Below are 26,201 nucleotides of genomic sequence, written 5' to 3' on the forward strand. Positions count from 1 at the left end.
GCTCCCCAGGGGTCCTGTGAGGGGTAACCCAGTTATTACCTGCAGAGGGTTTGACACACGGAGCATCTGAGACACATCAGCTGTTACTGTTTTGTAAGACTCTTTCCCCAGGGAACCCAAACTGTCCCCACAGCCAGCCCCTGGTGGAACCCGGGGTCGGGGCTCCCCTTTCCTGTGGGGGGGCAGAGGGGCCCTCCCTCCCTGAAGGAGGCCACCCGGGCTCAGCCACCTGCCCTCCTCTCCAGGGCCACATGCGTCCACCGCAGGGCACTCGTGTACAGACCCACAATGACTCCCGAGAGACCTTCAGGGGAGAGCTCTGGGCTCAGGTCCTCAGGGACGACCTGTGACCCCGACCCCACCCAGCCCACTGGTGCCCGGCTCTGGAAGGCAAAGTGTAGCCCTGCCCAGCCAGCTGCAGCCCCAGGGGGTCCTGCTCCCCGGCACTGATGAGGACGGGCCAGGCTTGGTTTGGGGGTGCTGTGGCTCTCGCCACCCACCTCAGTGGCTCCTGGTGGATGGGGTGGGGGCTGCGGAGCCGTGTCAAGCGAGACAGCAATGACCTCTTTATTTTAGGCTGGGTTGGTGGTCATGAGCGGACACGTGACCGTCGGGCGCCGACCCGCAGCTCACACCGACCTGGGGGAGGATGTTCAGGGCAGAGTTGGCCGGGGGTCCCGAATGCTCCCCGCCTACTGCCACGGTGAGCGGGAGGCAGCCCACGGCGCCGGTGCCTGGCCCGTCAGGCACGCAGAGCAGCCCAGCCCGGGGAAGAGACACGTCTCACACCACCTGTGCCCAGGCCCGGGCGGGGGTGGCAGGCTCTTGTCTTAACTCCGACAAGGAGATGGCTCAGAGGAGCTTTGACAGTCTCGGGGGACGGGACCAGACGGCCGCTGCCACTGTGGGTGGGCTGGCAGCCCCCTCTCTGCTCGGATGCCCCCAGGGGCTGCCCCGTGTCAGTGAGGGTGTTCTGGGGCCCTGCCAGATGCTCACGGCTGAGCCTGCAGCCTCGGGGGGACAGGGCCTGTGTCAGGGCCTGGGGGACCCCCCAGCTCAGCTCCCTTGATGGGGCCTCTTGGCGCTGCCTGCGGCCCTGGGGGCAGATGTGCGGTGAGGGGGTGGCACGGGCTGGAGGACACCCCCAGCTGACATGCCCCCTGGTCCCGGGGCCAGGCGTGCAGGGCCCTGTGAGCTCCTGGACAGTCCTCAGTGGGTCCTGTGGCTCTGAGGAGCAGGAGGAATGGCCCTGGGGACCCTGGGATCTGGCCTCTACGATTTGCCCAGGGCCCCCCGGGGCAGCAGCTCCACGTAGCTGAGGGCGCTCTGCAGCGACGTCAGGCAGTAGCCCTCCTCTCCAATCAGGTACCTGCACGGACACAGGCAGCACGTGTCATCTGCAGGGACAAAAGGACGCCCCGGTACTCCAGAAGGCACCACGCTGCCCCCAGGTGGGGCTGTCAGGGCGGCTGGGCTGGGGGGGGCCTTTCCCACCTGTGCTGCCCCTGGGCCCGTCAGCCCCCCCCAGGCAGGTGTGCTCAGGGGACGACCCCTCAGCTCCTGCCTCAGGAGGGTGGGCCGAGTGAGGCGCCGTGGGACGTGCTGGTGGGGGCAGCCTATGAACAGGTGGCGCGGGAGGGGGGCCCATGGGCGTGCTCTGTGACAGGCAGGGCCACACGCCTGCAGCCTGTTGACACCAGACCACAGGCTAGGCCTGGGGATGAGGTCCCCTGGCAGGCGAGGCTGCCCTGTCCCCAGCTCTTCCCGCAGAGCTCCCGCCCTGCCCCCGCGGGCTGCTACCCCTCGTGGATGAACTCCTCCAGGGCCGCGCACTCCGACACCAGCTGGGGGAGGCCGCTCCGCAGCACCACGAAGGACAGGATGGGCAGCAGGTCGTCCGCGCCACTGCTGGGCAAGGCACGGCGCTGTGGGCTGGGCGGGGCCGCTCCCTCCGCAGGCCTGGCGGCCCTTGGAGCGGCCCTGCTGTGCCGGCCGCCCTCTCTGTGCTTCCTGCACACCTGTGGCCCAGGGGACCACCGGGGGCAGCGAGGCGGCCCGGCCCCTCCAGCCTGTGCCATCCCCCCACAGTCTCAGATCTCGTGACTCCAGGGCCTGGGGGCAGGATGGCGGCCCCTCCCCCTGTAGCTCCCTCCCTCACGCTCCGCAGGGTCCCCTCCGGTCCCCCAGGGCCCCTACACCAAGGGTCTGGGCAGGAACAAGCTGAGAGCGGTGTCACTGGCGTGGCACAGCGGGCACCCCGGATCCGTCACAGGACTTGGGGAGCCAGTGGAGCCCTGTGGGGCGCTCAGAACCCCACAGGGCAAAGAGCCCAGGGGACCGTGAGACAGGGGACCCGCCTGCTGCACCTGCAGGGACACAGGCAGCCCCCACTGGCCCCACAGACGGGGCTGGCGTGGGGGCTGCGTCTGACACTGTTTTACCCACAGTGACTTGTGCAGAAACCCAGCTTACAAAATGGGCGAGGCTTGGTCTGGCCCCTCCCACCAGACCCTGCCACTGAGGCCCGGTGGCCTCACCCTGGGTGGATGGGAGCGTCTGTTCCCTGCCCTGGTCGGGCTCAGCTCGTCACCTGCAGGCCCTGAGTGCAGGGCAGGTGCCACAGCCCCACCCCAGGCTGCCAGAGCAGGTGTGCTCGGGGCTGACCCCGGCCCATGGAGTAGGGTCGCAGGGACTGCGGGGACGCCGGCTCCAGGTGGACACCAGGGCGAGGTGAGGAGGTTGCTGGGCTCAGCTGAGTCCGGGGGAGACTGAGTGGGCTTGGGCATCCCTGCCCCGAGGCCTGCAGAGCCCAGGTGGGGAAAGCCCTGCCTGCCCCTCGGGAGGAGGAGGGTTGACAGACATTCCGGGACCCCTCGCTTCCGCTGGGAGGCCTGTTGGGGGGTCAGGCTCTTCACCAGGGCCCAGGTGGCTTAGGGGGGCCCACGACTCCCTTGCTGTCCTACATGTGAACCTGAGGGGCCGAGCACCTGCTTCTGGGAAAAGCAACCCTAAATTTCACCAGAAGAGCCGTGGGGTTCCTGATGCCCAGGGAGCCCTGGCCCAGCCCAGCGGCACGGTGTGAACAGCCCTGCCCGGGTGGCAGGAGCCCCCCCTCGCCTCCTCTGAGCCTGTGGTCCGCAGTGGCCATGGGCTTGTTCTTCCAGAAGACGGGCTCTGCCGCTCAGGAGAGTTCTCTCCCCCTACCCGGCTTCTGAAGGCGGGAGGACAGCCCCTCGCTTGCCCGCTGCCCTCCCGGGGTGGCCCCCAGCCCGGCCCTCCTGGGACTCACATGGCGGCCGCAGCCACGGGCTGGGGTCCGGCCTCGGACGCGACCTCGTGGGCGTGGCAGTAGTCCTCCGCACACACACAGATGACCCGCAGGGCCCGCACTGCAGCACGGATGTGTGGCTTGAGGGGTGCCGGGGTGCAGCAGGAGGCCCAGCAGGGACGGGAAGGCTGCCCCACTCCCTGGGACCACCCACTTGCCCCCGGTGTGCTGGGCTGGGAAGGGCCCGGCGAGCCCTGTGGACACTGCTCTCACCCCACGCACGTCCCAGGCCCCACATCCGACAAGAGGCACAGGTGTGGGCTCCAGGTCACCCACTGGGAGGGACCCTGCCACACCTGGCCTTGTCCCCTGGTCTCCTCACCTATGCACTCCAGCTTCTTCTGGGGACAGGTCTCCAGGACGAGCAGCCCCAGCTCCTGAGCTGCCGCGCAGTAGGGGTAGGCGGTGGCCCCCTTGGCCTCAGGGTCCCAGGGGAGCAGCTTGCTGGGGATGCCAATGGCCGTGGCGGGCGCGTTCCTGTAGAGCTCCATGCTCCTGCTCAGGGCAGCCTCGCGGGCGCGGTGCACGCTCCTGTGGCAGGGACAGGCCGGGCTCAGCTGCCCCGCGGACCCTGCCCCAGGGAAAGGCAGGCTATGGCCAGAGGCCTCTGGAACTCAGAGCTGGAGAAAGCTGGCCACGCAAAACAAGCAAATGTCCCAACTGTCCCTGAGACCCCAGCCACGGGAGGTGGGCGTGGCCCTACCTGCAAACTGGAGACACCTGAGGGCGGCCTCAGAGCGCAGCCCCCGCCACAAGTACCAAGAAACGCCTCAGGGATTGAGAGGAGAGCGACGGTGCCCGGGTGAGCCGGGCAGGCCCTGTGGGGGACCGGAGCTGGTCATGGGTGGCTGCCGGGCGGGGGCCGTACCTGTACAGGGCCAGCAGCAGCGGCCACAACGGGGAGAAGAAGGGCTCCTCGATGCACGCCAGGCAGCGGTCCTTGCAGGCAGCCGTGTTCAGGCTTTCAAAGGCCAGAAGCGTCAGCGAGAGCAGCCTGTCTGCCGGGAACAGAGCCGGGACGTCCCAACCGGGCCACCACCCCCAGCCCCACCTCTAGGCTGCAGCGCTCCTCCCCCTCGGAGCCACCCCAGCCCCTCAGAACCTGGCGGCGCAGTGAGGATGCAGCCCCGCTGTTGGGCCTCCCTCTCCAGAGGGCTCGGGGGTGAGGGGTCTACACATTCCCAAGTGGAGAGAGGCTGAGGGTTGAGCCTCGTGGCACCACCAGGCTGCACACACTCAACAGCTCCGGGGTTGAGATAAAGTGTCTGACCCCACGGGACAGCCAGGACCACCTGCTGACCAGAGGCTCTGACAGACTGACCCGGACGGGGCAAAGGAGCGAGAGGTAAACAGGCCCCATCTCCCTCGTCCCTGTGCGGCCCTGGGAGGACATGGTGGGGACTCGCACACCCGCCCCACCAGCTCTCCGAGGGCCTGCTGGGCAGAATGCTTGGCCCCAGGGGAGGGCAGACGGAGCTGCGGACCAGGGCTGGCACAGCTGCCTCCAGGGAAGGGCCCTGTCCCAGGGCCCTGGAGGGCTGCACTTGCCGGCTGCCCTGGAGTCAGAGCAGCTCCCCCACTGCCAGGCCTGTGGGCCTCACCGATGGCGTTGTGTATGTCCTTCACGGCACTCTTCAGCTGCTCCAGCAGGGGCTCCTGCTGTACCCCGGGGGTCTGTGGCTCGGGCTGCCCCCCAAGACCCCGGCCCCACCTCTCGGATGTAGCCAAGAACTGTTCCAGGTCCTCAAAGGAGCTGTCTTTGTCTTGCAGGTGGGATGAAGCATCCCCCAGGGGTGAGGGTGGCTCCCCAGGGCTGCTTTCTGCCCCTCTGTCCGGGGGGCCAGGGTGCAGCGGGGGTGTGGTGGCGGGGGCCGGGGAGCTGTCCTGGGGCCGCAGGGCCGTGCCGGGCTCTGGTGGGGAGAGCATGCAGTACAGGCTCTGTGAGGACCGGAGCCGGCGGCTCCCCGGAGCCAGCAGCCGGTCGGTGTCTGGGGTCCCGGAGCAGCAGCCTGGAGCAGGCGCGGCTCGGGCGGCCCCGCTCACGACAGGGTACAGCGTGCTGTACACGGCACACTGGAGCTTCTTCAGGAGCTGCGAGATCGGATGGTCGGGAAGGCTGCAAGGAGAGGGGTGGCTGTCTAGGAAACGCTGCAGCCCCAAAGAGGCAGCGCCCACCACCGCCCTCCTGCCTCCGCAGGGATCATGCGCCTCTGTGGCCACCCGTCAGAATGGAAGGGGCGGCAGTCTGCCTGCTGGCCCAGCCTGTCACTGACCTCACCCGTCTGGGCTTCAGGCCCTCATTTGTGACATCCACCTGTCTACAAAGTTGCCACACTGTGAACCGGTTCAGAGAAGTGATTCGTGGGTTACTTCCTGTTGGTGATGTTGCAAGTAAAGTCTGACTCACCCAAGTGGGGAGGTGGAGGAAAGCCAAGGGAACCTTCAGTGCAAAGCCGCTGAGGTCCACAGGGGCCATGGTAGGGGCCGTGGGCAGTCTGCCCCTCTCCCCGGCACAGCCTTCCAGACCTCCCAGTTAAGCCCCTGGCTCGGTAACCCCCCTTCCATGGCATCCAGCAGCAGGGGAGGAGCTGAAGGCCAGTGGACAGGAGCTCCGTGGGGCCAAATCAAGAGGGGCCCTGAAGGCTCAAGAGTACCTGAGCAGGTGCGAGACCAGGTTCGTCACCAGCGACAGGTCCCCCGGGCTCCTCTTGAGCTTGGCCCTCCAATGCTTTGGCCAGTCCTGCAGGACAGGGCACCTTGGAGGAAAGCACGGGGTTCTCCCACGACGGGATGCCCCTCATCCCATGCCAAGGTTGGCCCCAGGAGACTGTCCAGGCCTCTCCAGGGCCCTGGCTCACCCCTGCTTTGCCCCGCCCCGGCCCCGCCCCACCGAGGGAGCCCCGCCCAGTCCAGACCCCGCCCCCACTCGAGGGAGCCCCGCCCCGGCCCCGCCCCACCGAGGGAGGCCCCGCCCCCGCCCTACCCAAGGGAGCCCTGCCAGGTCCTGGCCCCGCCCCACTGAGGGAGGCCCGCCCAGTCCTGGCCCCGCCCCCACCTGAGGGAGCCCAGCCCCGGCCCCGCCCTACCCGGGGAGCCCCGCCCAGTCCTGGCCCCGCCCCACCGAGGCAGCCCCGCCCACCCGGTGGAGCCCCGCCCCGGCCCCGCCCCCGCGCGTGCCGCCACACTCACGTGGTCCTGCTCGTACTCGAGGATGGCGGCGTAGAGCGCCCGCTGCTCGCGCTCCTCCGGGGTCAGGGCGACCTGACTGCAGAACCTCCTGCGGAGCAAGGGCGAGGTGGGCCCCGGGCCGGACCTGGGGCACGGCCCCCCCAGGCCCCCCAGCTGCCCGGGCGGCGGCAGACGCACCTGTTGGCGGCCTCCTGCAGCCGCAGCCGGCGCTCCTCCATCTTGCGCTGGAGCTGGCGGCAGAGTCAAGGGGCGCAGAGTGCGAGCCGCGCGGGCCTCCGCCCCTTCCCGAACCCCGCCGCTTCGCGGCCCCGCGCACCCGGGGAGCCCGGCCTGCGGCGCGGGGCGCGGCGGGCGGGCGAGCAGGGCTGGGAGGACGGGCCCGCCCGGGAAGGGGCTGCCCAGGGGAGGCTTCTGGGGGAGGCACATCTGAGCGGCGAGGTCGGGTCGGCGCTGGAGAAGGCTGGGGGGCCGCGGGCAGCCGGCTCACGGCCAGGAGAGCCAGAGGGGGGCTGGGAGCTGCGGGTGAGGGGGCGCCACCCCGGAGGACGTGCCCCTCTAAGGCGTGAGGATTCTCATTGCTACGCTCCAACCCTGGCACCTCTGCTCCCCCACGCCTCCCACTTATCTGCCCTCAGCTCAAGGCCAACGCTGTGAATTTTCCCTCAGGGACCACCAGGATGATCAGAAAGGATGCTGTCTCCTCCCGGGCTTTGGCGATCACCAGGTTCTCCATCATCTGCCTCTGCAGAGACAGGGTCTAGGAAAGGAAGAAGTGAGGCATGCTCCCGAACCCCCAACCCAACCCTTCCCGAGCCACCCCAGACGTCCCTGGGCCCCACTCACCAGGGATGTCTTCTGCATGGCCTGGCTGGGGTCCAGACGGGCCATCCGGGCCTCATATGCAGCCTTCAGCTTCTGGTTCTGCAGGGAGGCCTCCTCCAGTGGTGTCAGCTCTCTGGAAATGGGGACAAGCTGCCGTCCAGGCCCCAGGAAGCCCAGGGGTGCTCCGGTGACCTGAGGAGCCCTCTTCTCATCCCTCCGCACCCACTCTGGTGGTGATGGGGACAGGCAGGACATGGAGAAGGAGTGGCCTGGAGAGACCTGCTCTTTCTAACCTGCGCTGCTGAAATATAGGCCTTCGTGTTGCCGGGACTTTTGCGGAGAAGCTGCATCGGCCACTGGACTTTTATGAAGACCAGTTATGTATGTTTGGCAATGACGTGAAACTTTTTCTTTTTTTTTTTTGAAACAGACTCTCACTCTGTTCCCTGTGATGTCAGCCTAGCTCACAGCAACCTCAAACTCCTGGGCTCAAGCGATCCTCCTGCCTTAGCCTCCTGAGTAGCTGGGACTACAGGCATGTGCCACCATGCCCGGCTAATTTTTTCTATATATATTTTTAGTTGGCCAGATAATTTCTTTCTATTTTAGTGACATGAAACTCTTTAAAGGCATTGCATGGGCCAAACAGACTAGATTTCCTGCAACCCAGGAAAGGACGAAGTCTGTCTCTACTTTAGGACAGTTGCCAATAGCCCTTCCCGCTTGAAAGCTTTTGGTTTCACCTATCTTCCTGCTGTCAGAGGTGGCAGAGTATAGGTTGTGGGAAAACAAGACTGAGTAGGAAAAGTCCGTCTTTGGACTGAAGTCCTGTGCCTGGCCCTTCCCAGGAGCTGCACATGCAGGAATGAGGTGACTGGGAAGCGCAAAGAAGCCACAGCAGGGCCAGGAGGGGTGGGTCCTTCCTGTGTATCCCACTTGGGGCTCTGGGCATCTTGCATCTGTGTCTTGGTGTGTTTTCATCAGTTCTAAGAATTATCTGCCATTATCTCTTCAAGTAATGCCTCCCCTCCCATTTTTTTTCTCCTCTCTTTCTGGAACTCCAATTAACTTATGTTAGACCTTCCATCTCTCATATTTTCTTTTTTTAAAATGCCCCTTCCCACCCCGTCTCTCATATATTTTCTGTCTTCATTTCTTTTTTGTGTCTGTGACACATTTATGGGTATCTTTTGAGCTTTTTTCCAATTCACTAATTTTCTCTTTGGCTATGTCTGCTCTGGTGTTATAAACTTGTGTATTCGTTTTTGGGTGTTTGTGGATTTTTACTGGGAGGATATAATTTATTCTTGTTCCCAACTAGTATTTAAAAATAATTTTAGTATTGTATTTTTTGTTTTACTTTTACTTAGTTTTTTATTAGTTAGGTCAGATTTTATAGTTTCTTATTCCCTTTAAATGTTTTCAGACTAGTTGTTTGTTTCTACAAACATAACATATAGTTATACCTTGGTGTACACGGGGGATTGATCCAGGAACACCCCCCGCCCCCTGGGATACCAAAATCCATGGGCGCTGAAGTCCCTTATTTAAAATGGCATAGTGTTTGCATATAACCTGCACACAGCCTACTGTATACTTTAAACCAGCTCTAGATTACTTATGATACCTCAAACAATGTAAATACTATGTAAATAGTTGTTATGCTGTATTGTTTATTTTGTATCTTTTTTTCCAACTATTTTCAATCTGCAGTTGGTGGAATCTGTGGATGTGGAACTCGTGGACACAGGAGCCCGACTACATATATTTAATCTGTGTCTGGTAACTCCGAAGCCCTTGCAGGTCTGTTTCTGCTATCATCCCCTCACGGTTTCCTGTTTCCTTTTGTGTTTGATTATCTTTGACTGTGTGCCACTTATTTTATGAAGGACGGAGGTGCTTTCCTCCAAAAAGAATTTGGATTTGCTTCTGCCAGACAAAAGGGTATTCCATTCCGGGACCCATTTTAACTAAGTTCCCCACAGTCAGCTCACCTTCCTGGGCCTCTAAACCTAATCCCAGACTCAGCCCCCGTCCCATCTCGCCCCATCTTACTTCTTAGAGCTTTGTGACTCTACCACCTGAAGCTTCTGGAAGATCTCAGGTGGCAGAAAAGGAGAGAGCTTCCCTCCTTCATCTGAATACACCCGGCGGTGTCGGCTGGTGGGTGAGGGGACGGGAGCAGCCACGGGCATGGCTGGCTTCAGGCGTGTTTTCCCTGCAAGCCATACAAAGCCAGGGGTTGGCCGGGTGGGCCCACATCCCACCAAGGAGATGCAGACTTGGGGGACGCCCCGGAACTGCCTCCTGCGAAAGACCCACCGAGCTTGGCGGCCGTGGACTGGGCCCTCTCCAGACACTGCTCCGCCAGCTTCAGCATCTTGGAGGTGTCCGAGGGCACGGTTTCCCCAGCTTCTGGGAAAGGGACAAGAAGGTCGGTCACAGCTCGCTCACTCATCAGATACTTGCTGAGGTGAAAACAAGAAAGTGGAAACGCTGGGCAGACCGACCCTCCACTCACTGCCGACCCGGCAAGCCCACCTGTCCTCACTCAGCCCTGATCACTTGCCAGGGTTCACCGCGTGGCCCTGCACAGGCTCTGTGCTTGGCCAGCCCAGCGTCACACCAACCCTGTGCCCCTCATCGGGGCCTGACTTAGGGCCTTTACCCCCCACTGAGGCTTCACTGGCAGCCACAGCCCCCCGGGAGGCAGGACACGCAGCCTCCGCGGCCACTTCAGAGAGTCAGGGACGAGCCGAGGGGTCTCACTGCCCATCTGCCATGTGTGCACAGACCTGCCTTCCCGTGGGCTCCACGGCACCCTCAGCCTTGCTGGCCCCACACTGCTTGCTCACCCGAGCCTTCTCTCCCTGTCCCTCTGGGATCTCTCCTGCCCGGAGACACCTGTGGGAGCTGCCACTGTGTGACTGTCCCTGGCCTCCACCAGCCCCAGCTCCTGACCCACCTCCCTACCCCTCTACAGCAAACCCGTGTCAGGCCCCCATTTTCTTCTCATGCCACACCCACTTTTAGCCCATGACTTCCCCCCAAATTGCCAAATACGGTGGGCCATTCAGGTTTCTGTGTCCTCTGCCACCTCCTGCTCCCAACTTATCAATCTTGGGGTGCCAGAGTTCGGCTGAGCTCACTGGCTCCCTCGGGCACGGAGGCACCACTAGCTCTGCCTCCCTGACCCCTAACTTGCCCCCGAACTTAACGTGCTCACTGTGGAACTTTCTGTTCCTCCCCTTACAAGACTGCACCTGCCCCGTCTGGCGCAGCAAGTCTAGCCCGTTGCACCTGCAGGGCACATCCCCAAGCCATTCACTCCTCCCACCTCACAGTCCTCGCTCGAGGAGGCTCTGCCCCCACACTGGCGTCTCCCACAAAGTTCAAAGCCTCTTTGAGCTTCCCTTCATACCAGAATGACCCCACTTCTACCAAAGGTGCACAAAGCCCTGCCCCACCCACCCCTCTGGGCCTTTGCACAGCCTTCTGTTGGGGGTGCTGCCCCACCTTTGTGTGGCTCACTGCGGCCAGTGTCTTGCCCCACCCCAATCTCCACCCCCTTACCCACAGCACTGGCCCCTTCCTGCCACCAAGTCACACTGTGACAGCTCACAGTCACTGAGTGCTCACCACCTGCTGGTGACCAGGATGGAAGGACACAGGGGACGCCCCAGGCTTGGGACCCACTGGGGGCTAAGCTGCCCACGATTTGCCCAGCATGGAAAGAGCAGCGAGGCTGAGCTGTACCTTTAGCTGTTTCCACCTCTTCCAGCAGCACCTGGGAAATGTAGTGGATGCTCCTCAGGTATTCCGTATATGCCTCCTGTGTCCAGGAAAGAGAAATGGCAGGGATCAGACCTGTGTAGGGTAATGGCTCTTGCCATGCCTGCCTGGTGCCCTCGTGGGAAGTACAGGAGCGATGGTGTTTATCTCTGAGACACACCCAAGGGACGTCAGCCTGCAGTGTGGTCGGCTCGTCATCCCTCGGGGTTTGATCTGTGGTGCTCTGCCCAGGACACAGAGGGTATCCCCACTCTCCAGACTTGAAGGAAAACATGTCAGCCCCTGACAGTGATGTCCAAACACTTCCTCCTACCACTTCTGCGTTAGGCAGTTGAGCCAGGGACCAGCGGCCATCGACGTCGCTCTCCCTGCCTCTCTCCAGTGCAGGAAGGAACTGACGTTCTCTTTCAGGGGCCTGGGGAAGCAGCCTCAGCAGCTGCTGTCACTTTCCACCCTACGCAACACTTTCCTTCCTGGGCAACTCAAGGGCCATTCATTCAGTGGCTTAAAAAGATGTTCCCAGAGAAGTCTGGTGTTGCACATCCTAGAATCGTTCAGGGAAATCCCTTTCCTGGAACCCAGAGTAAGTGTCCCTTGTGCACACAGAGCCTAGTACACATGAATGCTGCCAGCTTCAAGGGACGGTGACTGCTCTGTCCAGGGCTCTCTGACAGAGCACAGGGCATCGAGAACTGTAACAGCACAGTGTTTGTTTTATCCCAGCTGTAAAATTACCCACCTTTAATTAAGTCTCCATCTCAGAGATAAGACAGAACAGATTCCAGGCAGGATTTCTGACCTGTGGGGGCACCTGCTGCCCCGGAAAAACAACTTGGGAAGCAGCAGACTCAGGAACTAGGATGCGTTTCCTGGCACAGGCAGACCCTCCCCTCCTTGGGCAGCCCAGTGTGGCTCAGCCGGCTTTTCTGCCTGGCCCCACTTGGAGTTGGCACCCACTCTCGGGAACAAGCCACACCCTCCCCTGCCTGCCCTTCCTTCCAGACACTCCGAAGGCGACTGCAAACAGCCACATCGTGAATGGGCGGGCAGTGGCCTTTTCTGGATTCCATACCGTATGGCAACCTGATTAAATCCACAGGGTCTCTGCCCGGAAAATACACATAAGCATGGGATTATTTGCCACATATATTTTGGAGGATTGCTTCACAGGCCCTCCTGAATACCCTGCGCAGCTAAAATCTCAGCTCTAATTCACCGACTCACTGAACAGACAGGGAAACTGAGGCCAGGAGAGCGCTGTGAGCTGTCCAAGGTCACACTGCAGACTCCGGAGCCCAGCGTCCCAACTGTGCCTCCCGCCTTCGTCCCGGGCCCCAGGAACTGCCGGTGGAGTCCGGGGTGGGCGCCCGGTCCGGTCGTCGCCCACCCGGCCCGCCGCTCGGCTGGGGTCCCTTCTGGAGCCGCCGCGGCGGCCACGCCCTGCCCCCGCGTCGCCTCACCCGGGGCCGGTTGCCAGTGTCCAGCTCGATGGCCCCGTTGGCCAGCTTCATGGCGCTCTGCAGCGGCTTCACCGCGCCGTCCCCGGCCGCAGCGGCCATGGCGCCGGGCGGGGGAGGCGGCGGCGGCCCGGGGCGGGGCGAGCGCTCGAGAGCCCGGAACGGAGCCTGCGCGGGCGCGGGAGCCGCGGAGCCGCGGACCGGCGGAAGTGGCCTGCACGCACTTCCGGCGTCCGGGCCCAGCGGACCTGGGCCGCGGCAGGTAGAAGCGGCGGGGGCGGCGGAACCCCGGGCAGGTCCTGTCGCAGGGGGATGGTGACAGAAGCTCCTCACGGAGTTGCCGCGAGCGCCTGACGGCAAAGCCGACGCGTGTCTGTTCGTGCGCGCCCCTTCCGCTCTCGGCAGCGCGCTCCGGCACCTGCGCGCCTGCGGCCTAGGCCGGCGCTGCCCGCCCCGCGCCGCACTTTCCTGGCGGGCGAGGCGGGAGGAGCAGGTCCCGGCGGGCTGGTCGCGAGTCTGGGGAGCCTCGTCCGTCCCGCGCCCCGCACGGCGCCCGCAGCGGGGGCAGCGGGCTCTGTCGCGGTGGGTCGGAGAGGGGAGCGGTCCGGGTCGCCCGCCTTGCCGGCCCCGCTCCCCTCTGCCCTCCTGCTCCGCTCTGCTTCCAACGCGCCAGGCGGAGCCAGACAGCGGCGGGGCCGAGCGGGGCCGAGCAGTACCCGGCCGGCCTTGGGCGGCGGCCGCCGCCATGAAGCGGGACCGACTCGGCCGCTTCTTATCGCCTGGGGCAGCCCGGCAGCGCGGGGGCTCGGGCAGCGGTGCCTGTGGCGGCGGCCGGCCTCGAGGCCGCCCCTCCCGCAGCGGCGGGCAGAGCGTGGAGGGGGCGGCGGCTTTGGTGGCGGCGACGCGGCTCGACTGGGGCCCGGCGCAGGCCTGCGCGGACGCGGGCGAAGACGGCGCCGACGAGCCAGGTGGGTCCGGCCGGTCTGGGGGGTCCAGTAGTGACGGAGGCTCTGGATGGGCGGAGCCAGCGCCCCAAGAACCACATTCCCTCCACCCCCCGAACCCCAAGTGACCACGTCCCCAGGGCCGCCTCCTCTTCCCCCGCCCCTTTAGGCCTCCCAGCTCGAAAGAGGCCTCATGTGGCCAACTGGGCCAAGAGAGCTGTCGCACTGCCTCTCTGGCTTCTGTGGCAGCTGCGTGGGGGTGACCTTTGGCAAGACAGCCAACCCTTTGGTGCCCAATTCTCTAAGCTTGTTAAGGACTTAGTGCTCAAGTTTCAGAGTCAGTTTGGGGCTTCTGTCCTGGTCTTGCTTCGTGTTCTGTAACACTGAGATAATTGCCTAATCTCCCCGAACCTCAGTTTTCTCTTGAGTAAAACAGACCCCAAGGGTGTCCTCAGAACTGCTTGGTCGCCGCTTGGCAGCTGGGGAAGGGTGGTGACAATAGTGCACTTTTCATGATGCCTCTGCTCTCTGAGGTTGCCTCGTGCGCGCTGTCGCTTACTCCTCCTGGGGGCAGGAGAGGAGGCGGCACCACCTACGCTTGGCCCACAGGAAGCCCAGGTGGTTTCCCTGAAGGCACAGCGTGGACACAGCGGAGGAGAAATGCAGTTCCTGGCCTCACCTGTGACTGTCCACAGCTGTGGGGGCTTTCAGAGTTCCCTGAAAGGTGTCTTGGGCCCGTGGCCCTCCACTAGAAATGCAGTTCCTGGCCTCACCTTGACTGTCCACAGCTGTGGGGGCTTTCAGAGTTCCCTGAAAGGTGTCTTGGGCCCGTGGCCCTCCATTAGCCACATGCTCCAAAAGGCCGAGTGTTCCGCTGGAAGCCCAGCGCCCAGCCTGCCTTTGGTGTCTGCGGGGGCCCATGGAGGGTGCTTCTCCACCCCAGGCGCCGGGAGGCCGGACGATGGCGCTCCCCTGCTCAGAACTTGCGTCTTTGGTGTCCCGTGCTTACCGGCCAGCCTCCCAGGCTGACGCTGCTGCCTCCTGTCACTTTGCCCAGGGACAGGCCGGGCTCTCGCCATGGGGCACTGTCGCCTGTGCCACGGGAAGTTCTCCTCGAGGAGTCTCCGGAGCATCTTTGACAGGGCACCCGGGGGGCCCTCAGAGAGACCGTCCCCAGGGGAGCGAGTCTTCCTCAGGGACTTCCAGTGCCTGCTGGGGGTGGCTGTCCACCAGGACCCCGCTCTGCCTCAGTTCGTCTGCAAGAACTGCCACGCCCAGTTCTACCAGTGCCACAGCCGCCTCAAGTCCTTTCTGCAGAGAGTCAACGTCTCCCCGACAGGCCCCTGGAAGCCTTGCGCAAGGTCGGCGCTCCCGCTCTGGTTCGGGGCGTGTCCGGGGGTTCAGCACCCCACGTGCTGGGTGCTGTTCGAGGGACAGGGAGCGCCTGGGGAGGAGCCTCTGGGGTTGGGGCGTGGGCTGAGTGGCTGAGCAGAAGCCAGTAGGAGCACCTGTGGGCCTGGTGCGAGGCAGGCGGACAGGCAGGTGTGTGAGATCTCTGAGGGCGAGGGGCAGCCCCGGAAGGGAAGAGGGGAGGGTGCTCAGGAAGGGGTTGTGGGTGGAGGCAGAGGTGAGGTTTGAGGCCTCAGGAGGCTTCTGTACGAGGAGCAGTGTGAACCCTGGGCTGCCCGTCTGCTCACGGCCACACTGATCTTCGCAGGGTCGGCGCCCAGCCCCCGACAGGCGCGGAGGAGGGAGCGTGTCTGGGTGAGTCTGCCCCTGGCGTGCGGGTGGGCTCTGGAGGTCGGGCTGGGGACTGACCAGCCTGGCGCTGACGTCTCTGTTGACTCTTCTCAGTGGATCTGATCACTTCGAGCCCTCGGTGCCTGCACGGCTTGGTGGGGTGGGTGCACCGACACGCGGCCGGCTGCGGGGCCCTGCCCAGCCTCCAGAGGACGCTGTCCTCCGAGTACTGCGGCGTCATCCAGGCCGTGTGGGGCTGCGACCGGGGCCACGACTACGCCATGGACACCGACTCCAGCCGCAGGGCCTTCTTGCTGGACAGCGCCTTGGCGGTCACGTGGGCGTGGGACAAGGAGACGGCACCGCGGCTCTCGGAGAACCGCGGGTCTGACCCCACTGGGGCTGCGCCTCAGATCTCCCAGGGCAGAGGGACGGGGACCACGGCTGGGGCCGAGACCAAGACCCTGCCTAGCACGGACGAGGCCCAGCCCCCTGCAGACGGCAGTGCTGTGCGGCCCGGGCCGGGCTCCCCACCTCAGCCAGGCCCACCCCCCAGCGGGGCCCCAGGTAGGAGGCACGGCCGGCTCGCGCCGGGCCCGGATTCTGTGTTCCTGAGCGGGACAGGGTTTCAGCAGAGAGTGAACGTTCCACCATCCTGGGTGGGGGTCGCAGTGTGGCCTGAGAGGAGCTGACGGAAACGACGAGCCTGTGGCTGAGCGCCACACCGCAGGGCTCGGGGAGGGGCTGCCAGCCTGTCGTGGCCTCTGGTTCCTCCACGTCAGGACCTGTCGGCAGTTTCTGTGCAGACACGCGTGTCCGGCATCCAGGCTTCTCTGAGCCTGTGCGCCGTCCTTCCTGTGGGCCAAGGGGACTGAGGGAGAGAATGGGGCCCTTGTGTGTGGGACATGGGGGAAGAGAATGGCTGTGGCCTCAGCGGCGGCTGGTCTGGGCCAGCTGCAGGTCATTCTCTGGGCCCCAGCCAGCTGCCTGGTGACACCCTGTGGGGGCCAGTGTGGACTGGTCTCTTCTGCTCACAGGCAGAGGGGAAACACAGGGCCCTTGTTTGGGGCCTGGACCCCACAGCGCTGTGGCTTGGTGCAGCTGCTCGTGGCATCAAGTTAGAAGGGGGCCAGCTTCCCGCCTGTCTCCCTCATCTTGTCCGGGCGTGCGCACCTGTCCCCATGTGGGCACTTGGCTCCCACCTGCGAGTCCTCAGTGGAGCTTTAGAAAAACACAGCTGGCCTGGCACGATGGCTCACGCCTGTAATCCCAGCACTCTGGGAGGCCGAGGCGGGAGGATCACTTGAGGTCAGGAGTTCAAGACCAGCCTGAGCAAGAGCGAGACCCCGTCTCTACTAAAAATAGAAAGAAATTAGCCAGGCAACTAAAAATATATATAGAAAAAATTATCCACTTGTGGTGGAGCATGCTTGTAGTCCCAGCTACTCGGGAGGCTGAGGCAGGAGGATCTCTTGAGCCCAGGAGTTTGAGGTTGCTGTGAGCTAGGCTGATGCCATGGCACTCTAGTCTGGGGAACAGAGTGAGACACTGTCTCAAAAAAAAAAAAAAACCAAAAAACAACAAATCATAGTGACAATGACTATGAGATTCAAACATATTTAATGGCCAGGCATGGAGGCTCACACCTCTAATTCCAGCACTTTGGGAGGCAGAGGCAGGAGCTTTGCTTGAGACCAGCCTGGACAATAGCAAGACCCTGTCTGTACAAAAAGTTAAAAAATCAGCCAGGCATGGTGGCTGCTGCCTGTGGTCCCAGCTACTGGGGAGGCTGAGGCAGGAAGAGCCCTTGAGCCCCGGAGTTCCAGGCTGCAGTGAGCGAGGCTGACGCCACGGCACTCTGGTAGCCCAGGCAACAGAGCAAGACTCTGTCTCAAAAAAAAAGAAAAAAAACCCAGCTGTCCAGATGATGCCTTGGCTACAGGTGCAAATGAGACAACACGCTCCAGGGGCCTCGGGAAATGGAACTGTCACAGGCAGCTTTTGAGTCCTCGTGTGTGTAATGCTTTGATGATAATTTTTTAGATGTCTCAAAGCATGCACAAAGCACGGGCCACCTAGGATGCCTGGAGCTGGTCTGTGGGAGGCGCTGGGCCTGCTGGTGGTGACTGTTGGGGGTTTCGGATGCCCACTGCTGCCGGTGCCGCTGCCGGTCGCGGGGGTGGCACGAAGGGCCAGGGGAGGGGCTGGGAGGTGGGGGGCTGAGGCTGAAGGACCCCGGGCTCCCTCCTGGAAGGAAGGCTCTGTCGCCAGGTGAGGGCGGTGCCTCCTTGCAGGCGAGGCACCTTCTAGGCCCTGTGGTGACAGGGGCCTTGTTCTTTGTTTCTCAGGGCAGTTGGGTGAGAAGCAGGTTCCGCCTTCAACCTCGGATGATCGGGTAAAAGACGAGTTCAGTGACCTTTCTGAGGGGTGAGAGAAGAGTGGGTTTAAACAGCCTAAAATTTCTCCTTTGAAAACCACATTCCGCCGTCCTCGGGGCCTGCTGCCCGCGCCCTGGTCGGACGCTCCTCGGGCTGGGAGAGAGGAGTGGCCGGGAGCTTCCTCGCCTCTGGCTCCTTCCTAACTGGGGGCTTCTTGGGCACCAGAGGGTCCCCCCAGAGCTGATGCAGTTGCAGAGGGAGCAAAATACTGATTTTTAACCCAGAGCAGTGTGGAAGTTCCTCTGCTCGGACTGCCCAGGGGTGGACCCTTTGCTGCTGCTGCTGTTCCTCCTAGTTTTGTGCCAACCCCACGTTACTAGAACACAGGAAGCCAGACTCCAGCCCTGTCTTGTGACGTTATGACTTGAAGCAGAGGCTGTGTGTGGGGGACACGCCTGTCTTGGCAGGGGAGCCAGCAGAGCCTGTGGGCTCCCAGGGCTGAGAGCCCCGGGGCGGCTGCGTTCACACCTTCCACCGACCGCCAGCCCTGGCTGCGGCGCATTCGCACCGTCCCGACAGGCGCAGCCCAGCGCGTGGTGCAGCCCAGCGCGTGGTGCAGCCCGGCAGGTGCCCAGGGACGAAACCTAAGGTGCTGGGTGTCAGGTGTGGCCGCAGGCTGTCCCATAGATGCCAGGGGGCTAACCAGCAAGTCATGTTGTAGCGTGAAAGTCACAATTTTTCTTGCCTTTGTGAATTTTGGAATGGCTCACAGGGAGGGCACCAGCTACACAGGCGTCACGGCTACGGTGAGGCAGTGGCTTTCTCCGAGGCTGCCCCCCAAGGAGCCCGCCCGCCGCGTGGAGTCTCTAGATCCTCCTGGGACCCGTGGGCAGGCTCTGTGCAAGTCCAGGTCCTGGCACAAGAGAGCGTGGCCTCGGGGGTGCCAGCGTGTGGCCCTGGCTTGCCCTTTGTGTTAGGAGATAGGATTGGAGATTGGGGGATTTTCTTAAGACATTTTCAGGAGGACTGAAATGTGGAATGCATGTGGCATCTGTGGACAGCAGGTCTTGCTGGGTCTGCCACCCACCCAGGCCGGGGCTTGGCTAAACGTTCTCTCCTTTTCCAGAGACTTCCTGAGTGAGGATGAAAACGACAAGAAGCAAAACACTCAGTCTTCGGACGAGTCCTTTGAGCCTTACCGAGAAAAGAAGTAAGTGGACGGCGGAGCTGCCAGGGCCTGGCGAGGGGGCGCCAGGTGGAGGCCCCACTTCCTGTTCTGCTCCCCTCGGCCCACACGCTGCTTCTCTCGGGCCCACGAAGTGTGTCTCCCGAGAGTGAGCCGGGGGCCAGTGCGCAGGGCCGGGTGGGCAGATGAGGTCGGTCCTCGTGGCTGTCAGGCCTGTTCCTGGGGGCTCCAAGCTGGGACCTGGCGCCACACTGTGGGTGGCCGGCAGGCTGGGGGAGGCGCCTCCGGCGTCCTGGCAGCGGCTGGCCTGGAGTCCGTGTCTTTGTGGCTGCCCGGCAGGCTGGGGCCTGGGGCTGAGAGGGGAGGGGACAGGTGGCCCTTTTGCCAGACAGAGGCTCACAAGATAAGGGTCCGCTGTGCTGAGCCCCTGCTGCTGACAGGGACAGCACACTCATCTGCGTCACTGGTCCCTCTGGGCCCCTGAGAGTGCAGACAAACGTGCTTTGGATGGGGGACCAGTGAGCTATGTTTTGAGAAGCCTATAGGGGCAGGCGCGGTGGCTCAGGCCTACAGCCCCAGCACTTTGGGAGGCCAAGGCAGGAGGATTGCTTGAGCCTAAGGAGTTTGAGATCAGCCTGGGCAACACAGTGAGACCCCGCCTCCACAGAAAATGGAGAACTTAGCCAGGCATGGTGGCACACGCCTGTAGTCCCAGCCACTCGGGAGGCTGAGGCAGGAGGGTCGCTTGAGCCCAGGAGTTCATGGCTGCAGGCTGTGGGCACCACTGCTCTCTCCCTGGGTAACAGAGACCCTGTCTCAAAAACAAAACGGAGACATTTATAGTAAACGGGGTTATTTTATTTTAGTAGAAACTGCTCTGCAGGCGGTGAGACCAGATGGTAGTGGACGTGGTCCGCTGCTGATGGTGACAGCCCCTGGCTTGCAGGCTGCTTGGTCCCCAGTGCTACAAAATTAGTCCCAGCCGGGAACCTGGAGGGACCAGGCCTCTGAGCATTCTCCTCACCTGACCGCAGCGCCCTCGCTCTAAGCAGGCGTGCTCACCTCGGTCTTCAGCTGGGGCACAGAAGAGACTGCCGCCATGTGTTAATTAGGGCTGCCTGGTTCAGGGCAGACTGAGCCGCCGGGGGGCAAGGGCGGCCAGGCAGCAGGGGCGGCCCTGTGACCACAGCTGTCTGTCTGCGGACTGGCTTGGTAAACACGCAGGCGTAGAGACCGCACGTGCTCTGCGCTTAGGAAGCTGGGGACAGTGTGGGACCAGAAGAGCCAGTCATGGGCAGAGGCCACCAGCCAGCCAGGCGGGGCAGCGGGCTCGTTGTGGAAAACAGCCGGACCCGGGGAGCAGCAGCAATACCGAGTTATCAAAAAGGTTCTTTTTAGTGTATCGTTACGGGAAAGGACAATTACTTAAAACCTGCGATTCACTGCAACCATTTCTAAGTGCGGCGTCAAGCACATTCGCAGTGTTGTGCCACCGTCACCGCTGTGGCCACCGTAGGCGGGTTTCGTCATCCCGAACAGAAACTCTGTCCCACTGGGCCATGGCTTCCCCTCCTCCTCCCAGACTTGGTAACGCCGACCTAGGTGCCCATCCTGGGTGCCTCGTGTAAGTGGGACCAGACGACATTTGTCCTCGTGTGACTGGGTTCTGCACTTAGCATGAGGTCTTCGAGCTTCACTCGTGTAGTAGCGTGTCATCATTCCTCCCCGTGGCCCAGTGACATTCCGTTGTGTGTGGACCACAGTGTTGGTCCATTCGGTCCTTGTTTGGTTGTTTCTACCTTTTGGCTACTGTGAGTGACGCCGTGAAGTCTGGTGTGCACGTCTGGGCCACCGTGGTGACTCGGGGCCACACCTAGAAGTGGAATTGCTGGATCTTGTGGGGATTCCGGGCTTAACTTTTTGAGGAGCTGCCGGCTGTCCGCGGAGGCTGTGCCGTCCCCGTCGCCACCAGCTGCACGAGGAGGCTTCCGGCTTCCCCACCTCCTCCACGTTTGGTTTTCTATCAGAAATTATCCTAACGGACGTAAAGTGGGGTCTTGTCATTGTGGTTTGCGTTTCCTAACGGTGGGCGGTGCTGAGCGTCTCTCCAGGTGCTTATTGGCCATTTTTGTGTCTTTGGAGAAACATCTGTTCAAGTCCTTTGTCCATTTTTTAGTCAGGGTGGCCTTTTGCTGTTGGATTGTAGCGGTTCTTTATATGTTCTGGATATTAAGCCCTTACTGGTTATATGATTTACAAGTATTTTCTTCCATTCTGTGGGTTGTCTTTTCACTCCTAATAGTGTACCTTGAGCACAAAGTTTATTTATTTTTTTTTTTTTTGTTGAGACAGAGTCTCACTCTGTTGCCCAGGCTAGAGTGAGTGCCGTGGCGTCAGCTTAGCTCACAGCAACCTCAGACTCCTGGGCTCAAGCGATCCTCCTGTCTCAGCCTCCCGAGTAGCTGGGACTACAGGCATGCGCCACTATGCCCGGCTAATTTTTTCTATATAGATTTTTAGGTGTCCATATAATGTCTTTCTATTTTTAGTAGAGACGGGGTCTCGCTCAGGCTGGTCTCGAACTCCTGACCTCGAGCGATCCGCCCACCTCGGCCTCCCAGAGAGCTAGGATTACAGGCGTGAGCCACCGCGCCCGGCCAAAGTTTATTATTTTTTAAGAGATAGAGTCTCACTGTGTTGCCCAGCCTGGGATGTGATGGCTGTTTATAGGTTCGGCCATAGCACCCTGTAGCCTTGAACTCCTGGGCTCCAGCGACCCTCCTGCCCCAGCCTCCTGGCACTGTGCCTGGGTACACCACGTTTTAAATTTTGCTGAAACCCAGTTCACCTGTTTTTACTTTTGCTGTCTGTGCTGTTGGTGTCATATTACAGAACCATTGCCAAATCCAAGGTCATGAAGATTTGCCCCCGTCTTCTCCTGAGAGTTTTATAGTTTTAGTTCCTAGATTCAGGTCATGATCCATTTGAGTTTATTTCTGTGTGGTGTGAGGTGGGGTCCAGCTTCCTCCTTCTGCGTGTGGCTGTCAGTGTCCTGCACTGTTGGTCGCAGAGACTGTTCTTGCCCAGTGAGTGGTCTCGGTGCCACTGTTGACAACGAGCGGATCACACGTGTGAGGGTTTTGGTCTCGGTTCCATTGGATAACTCTGTACGTCTGTGATTATGCCAGTAACGCTGTTTTGGTAAGTGTAGCTTTGTAGTAAGTTTGGGAAACAGAAAGTTTGAGTCCTCCAACTTTGTTGTTTTTCAAATTTGTCTTAGTGTAGTTGTCCTTTGAAATTCTATGTTAAATTTAGGATGGATTTTTCTATTTGTACAAAAAAAGTGCTGTTGGGGCTGGGCCCGGTGGCTCACGCCTGTAATCCAGCACTCTGGGAGGCCGAGGCGGGCGGATCGTTTGAGCTCAGGAGTTCGAGACCAGCCTGAGCAAGAGTGAGACCCCACCTCTACTAAAAATAGAAAGAAATTATATGGACAGCTAAAAATATATATATGTGTGATAGATAGATAGAAAAAATTAGCCGGGCATGGTGGCGCATGCCTGTAGTCCCAGCTACTCGGGAGGCTGAGACAGTAGGATCGCTTAAGCCCAGGAGTTCGAGGTTGCTGTGAGCTTGATGCCACGGCACTCACTCTAGCCCAGGCAACAGAGCAAGACTCTGTCTCAAAAAAAAAAAAAAAAAGCTGCTGGGATTTTGACAGGCAGTGCAGTGAATCTGTGCAAGTATTGCCATCTTAATGTTCTTATCCATAAACACAGCATTGTCCATTCATTATGTCATGTTAATTTTCTGTCAGCAGTCTCTTGTAGTTTTATTTTTTTCTGAGACAGAGTCTCACTCTGTTGCCCAGGCTGGAGTACTGTAGTTTCAGTCTCGCTCACAGCAACCTCAGACTCCTGGGCTCAAGGATCCTCCTGTCTCAGCCTCCCCAGTAGCTGGGACTACAGGCATGTGTCATCATGCCCAGCTAATTTTTCTACATATATTTTTAGCTGTCCATATAATTTCTTTCTATTTTTAGTAGAGACGGGGTCTCGCTCTTGCTCAGGCTGGTCTCCAACTCCTGACCTCGAGTGATCCTCCCGCCTCAGCCTCCCAGAGTGTTAGGATTACAGGCGTGAGCCACCGTGCCCGGACTCATGTAGTTTTCATTGTACAAGTCTTTCTCCTTAAGTTTATTCCTAAATATTTTATTCCTTTTGATGCTATTGCAAATGAGTTATTTTCTTAATTCCCTTTTGATTGTTCATTGGCAGTATATATAAACATAACTGGGTCTTGTGTGTGGATTTTTATACCCTGCAATTTGGTGAAGTCATTTGTTAGCCTTTTTGTGTGTGGATTCTTCAGGATTTTCTACATCTAAGATGTCATCTGTGAACAGAGATCATTTTTCTTCCTGTTCTTTTATTCGTGCCCACCTGCTCTGCCTGGGACCTCCAGTGCTGTTGAGCAGCAGCGGCAGAAGTGGGCGTCCTTGTGTCTTCCTGACCTCAGGGAAAAGCTTCTGTCTCTCACCACTAAGTCACCACTGAGCACGGCGTCTGCTGTGGGTTCCTCGTATGTGGCCTTTGTCATGGTGAGGGGGTTCCCTTCTATTCTTTAAACAGGGATTTCTTTAAATGTCTGGATCCAAGAAGGGAAGACGAGTGTGGTTCTCTCTCTGTCTTCTGGCAGAGCCGCAGGGGAAGCTGCTGCCTCTGCTCTGGCCCTCAGGGACCTGCCAGGACCACCGCAAGGCAAAACCCCGCGTTTCTGGAGGGCTATGGAGGGCGTGGTCCCCATGGCCCATCCTGGCCCCAGCCAGCGTCTCCAGGAACGCGGGTCCGTGTCCCTGCAGCCCGTGTCCCTGCAGCCGCGGGGAGAAGGGGGAAGGGGCAGCGGCTGGTGGGCTGTCGCTCACCAGAGAAGAGCACCCTCCCTTCTCATGCCCCCCTGGCTGCTGAGTGATCAGGCTTGAGATTCTGAGCTTTGCCCTGGCAGTTGCGGGGGGGTGTTGTGAAGCCCCTAAAGCTTCCCCACCCCAGCCCGCCATTTCCCGTGATGTCTCCAGTTTTCGGTTTTGATGCCCAGCACAGGATTCAGTCCCAGGAACACGTGGGTGCAGCTGCGCTCGGCCCTCCCAGCCTCCCAGAGCTGCTCGGGCTTTTGGGGCCACGGGGGTCTGAGGTGCCAGTTCGCACGGAAGGAACTGGGTCATGGACGCCGAGAAAAACCCTCTCGTGTCTGCTTGTGGGTGCAGGTGAGACACGTCACTGAATTTGGGCATGTGTTTTTTTCTCCAGGATCTCTGGTAAGAAGAGTGAGAGCAGAGAAGCCAGGAAGGCCGAAGAACCAAAAGTGCGTAAGAAGCCGGGGCCCAAGCCCGGGTGGAAGCAGCAGCTGCGCTGTGAGAGGTGAGGGACGGGAGTGCGGGGCCCGCCCGGCCTGCGGGCGGCGTCTCCACGCGTGTTCTGCCTGCAGGGAGGAGCTGCCCACCATCTACAAGTGTCCCTACCAGGGCTGCTCGGCCGTGTACCGAGGGGCCGACGGCATGAAGGTGAGGGCCGGGGGGGCCACTGAGGGGTCAGCGTGAGCCGGGTGGGGGGGGGGCAGGGGGTGTTTCTGCAGGGCTGGGCACACACTCGTGCCCAGGGACTGTCCTGAGCCCTGGCTGATGGAGGCTTGCAGTAGCCACCGCCAGGTTGTCCCCAGGGGGAGGACGTGGAGCCGGCCTGTCCCTCTAGAGCCGCACCCTCGTAGGCCTAGATGCTTCTCGGAGTGAAGCTGGGAGGGGCAGCGTGTGGTGCCACTGCCCTTCCTGGAGGAACTTCTGCTACCGCTGAGGGCTCAGCCACCGGCCTCCCAGGGCGCCGAGCAGGGTCCCTGGGGCGTGGGACGTGCCACTCAGCCAGGTGAGGCCCTGAGGGTCTCCCTGGTCCTTCCTGCAGAAGCACATCAAGGAGCACCACGAGGAGGTCCGAGAGAGGCCCTGCCCCCACCCTGGCTGCAACAAGGTGTTCATGATCGACCGCTACCTGCAGCGCCACGTGAAGCTCATCCACACAGGTAGCTGCCCTCGCAGGCCGAGCACCCCAGGGCGCACAGCACGTGTTGGGGGTGCACCCCAGAGTATACCCAGCCCGCAGTTGGGGGGCCGTGCCCAGGTGGGCACCCTCCTGGGAGGCCCAGTCTGTCTGTGTGGCTCCGCCTGCCCCTGTGACAGACACCCGGCGACAGTCAGTCTTTCCCAGGATCTGGGCGGTTTGTCGTAACCGACAGCCAGGAGACCTTGGTGTCCTTTTGCAAGTTCATTATCTAAAAAAACCCACTTGTTTTAATCCTTTTTGGATTATAAAAGTAACTCATGTGCATTTAGGAATTTTTAAAACACAGGAAGAGCACAGAAAGCTGGGGACCAGCTCCCACGCGGGAGTGCTTGGCTCTCCTGGGCTTTTCCCTGCGTGTCCTCACCGCGGGCCCGGGTTACAGACTCCCAGCAACCCTGTGACTCCCTCCAGTGGCAGCGCTGTACTGTACGCAGCACACAGGTGTCAGGAAGCAGAGCTGTCCCCAGGCCTGCGTCTCCCACCCCTGCCCTGTCCACGGGGGCCAGTTCCCCCGAGTTGAACTCCTTCCCCTGTAAGGTAAGTTTATCACGTACACAGCTGGCCCTCGGACACAGGTTCCACTTACACGTGGATGCTTTTGAGCCAAACACGGTCCAGTATTCGTGAATTCAAAACCTGTGCAGAGGGTGACTCTGCAAGGCCGGCCGCAGGCCTTTAGTGCGCCGTTCCTGACTGTGCCACTCGAGACCACCCCTCCCTGCCGCCCCGGGGAGACCTGAGCATCCAGGAGCCTGTGCTCACCAGCCTTGGCCTTTCAGAGGTGCGGAACTACATCTGCGACGAGTGCGGACAGACCTTCAAGCAGCGGAAGCACCTGCTGGTCCACCAGATGCGCCACTCGGGAGCCAAGCCTCTGCAGTAAGTGCCGGCCGGGCGCCCCTCGGGGCGGGGCTGGCACCGGCCCTTCCCCACACGCCTCTGTCCCCCAGGTGTGAAGTGTGTGGGTTCCAGTGCCGGCAGCGGGCCTCCCTCAAGTACCACATGACCAAACACAAGGCAGAGACGGAGCTGGACTTCGCCTGCGACCAGTGCGGCCGGCGGTTCGAGAAGGCCCACAACCTCAACGTGCACATGTCCATGGTGCACCCCCTGACACACACGCAAGACAAGGCCCTGCCCATGGACGCAGAGCCGCCACCTGGGCCACCGAGCCCCTCTGGGGCCACCGAAGACCAGGCTGTGAAGCCCGAGCCCACCTGAGGCCTCCAGGTGGGACGTGGGGTTCCTCTCACAG

At 61.3% G+C, this 26,201-nt stretch overlaps 2 protein-coding genes across 4 annotated transcripts; one reads left to right on the forward strand and one right to left on the reverse strand.

Moving 5' to 3' along the window:
- Positions 1 to 551: 551 nt before the first annotated feature.
- Positions 552 to 12,710, reverse strand: VPS9D1 (VPS9 domain containing 1). 3 transcript variants are annotated; one of them, XM_069464799.1, is made up of 15 exons: positions 12,592 to 12,710; positions 11,096 to 11,171; positions 9,662 to 9,751; positions 9,395 to 9,557; positions 7,361 to 7,472; positions 7,212 to 7,274; positions 6,695 to 6,747; positions 6,518 to 6,605; positions 5,983 to 6,068; positions 4,930 to 5,444; positions 4,197 to 4,326; positions 3,651 to 3,859; positions 3,290 to 3,389; positions 1,801 to 1,905; positions 552 to 1,369 (listed from the first exon to the last, which is right to left on the reverse strand). In XM_069464799.1, exons 1-15 carry the CDS (start codon positions 12,688 to 12,690, stop codon positions 1,273 to 1,275), a joined length of 1,986 nt encoding a protein of 661 aa, XP_069320900.1. In that variant the 5' UTR covers positions 12,691 to 12,710; the 3' UTR covers positions 552 to 1,272. The 3 variants fall into 3 exon arrangements, with proteins under 3 accessions (XP_069320900.1, XP_069320899.1, XP_069320901.1); XM_069464798.1 differs by having other exon boundaries at positions 9,662 to 9,754; XM_069464800.1 differs by lacking the exon at positions 12,592 to 12,710 and having other exon boundaries at positions 9,662 to 9,807; positions 11,096 to 11,156.
- Positions 12,711 to 12,813: 103 nt separating this feature from the next.
- ZNF276 (zinc finger protein 276) lies at positions 12,814 to 26,200 on the forward strand. Its single transcript, XM_069464772.1, has 11 exons — positions 12,814 to 13,556; positions 14,590 to 14,893; positions 15,250 to 15,296; positions 15,387 to 15,839; positions 17,621 to 17,699; positions 18,777 to 18,860; positions 24,143 to 24,253; positions 24,321 to 24,396; positions 24,788 to 24,905; positions 25,726 to 25,825; positions 25,897 to 26,200. The coding sequence occupies exons 1-11, from the start codon at positions 13,334 to 13,336 to the stop codon at positions 26,165 to 26,167; spliced, it is 1,866 nt and encodes a 621-aa protein (XP_069320873.1). The 5' UTR covers positions 12,814 to 13,333; the 3' UTR covers positions 26,168 to 26,200.
- Position 26,201: the final 1 nt, after the last annotated feature.

This window comes from Eulemur rufifrons, unplaced genomic scaffold, assembly GCF_041146395.1.
Source record: "Eulemur rufifrons isolate Redbay unplaced genomic scaffold, OSU_ERuf_1 scaffold_107, whole genome shotgun sequence".
Taxonomy (NCBI): domain Eukaryota; kingdom Metazoa; phylum Chordata; class Mammalia; order Primates; family Lemuridae; genus Eulemur; species Eulemur rufifrons.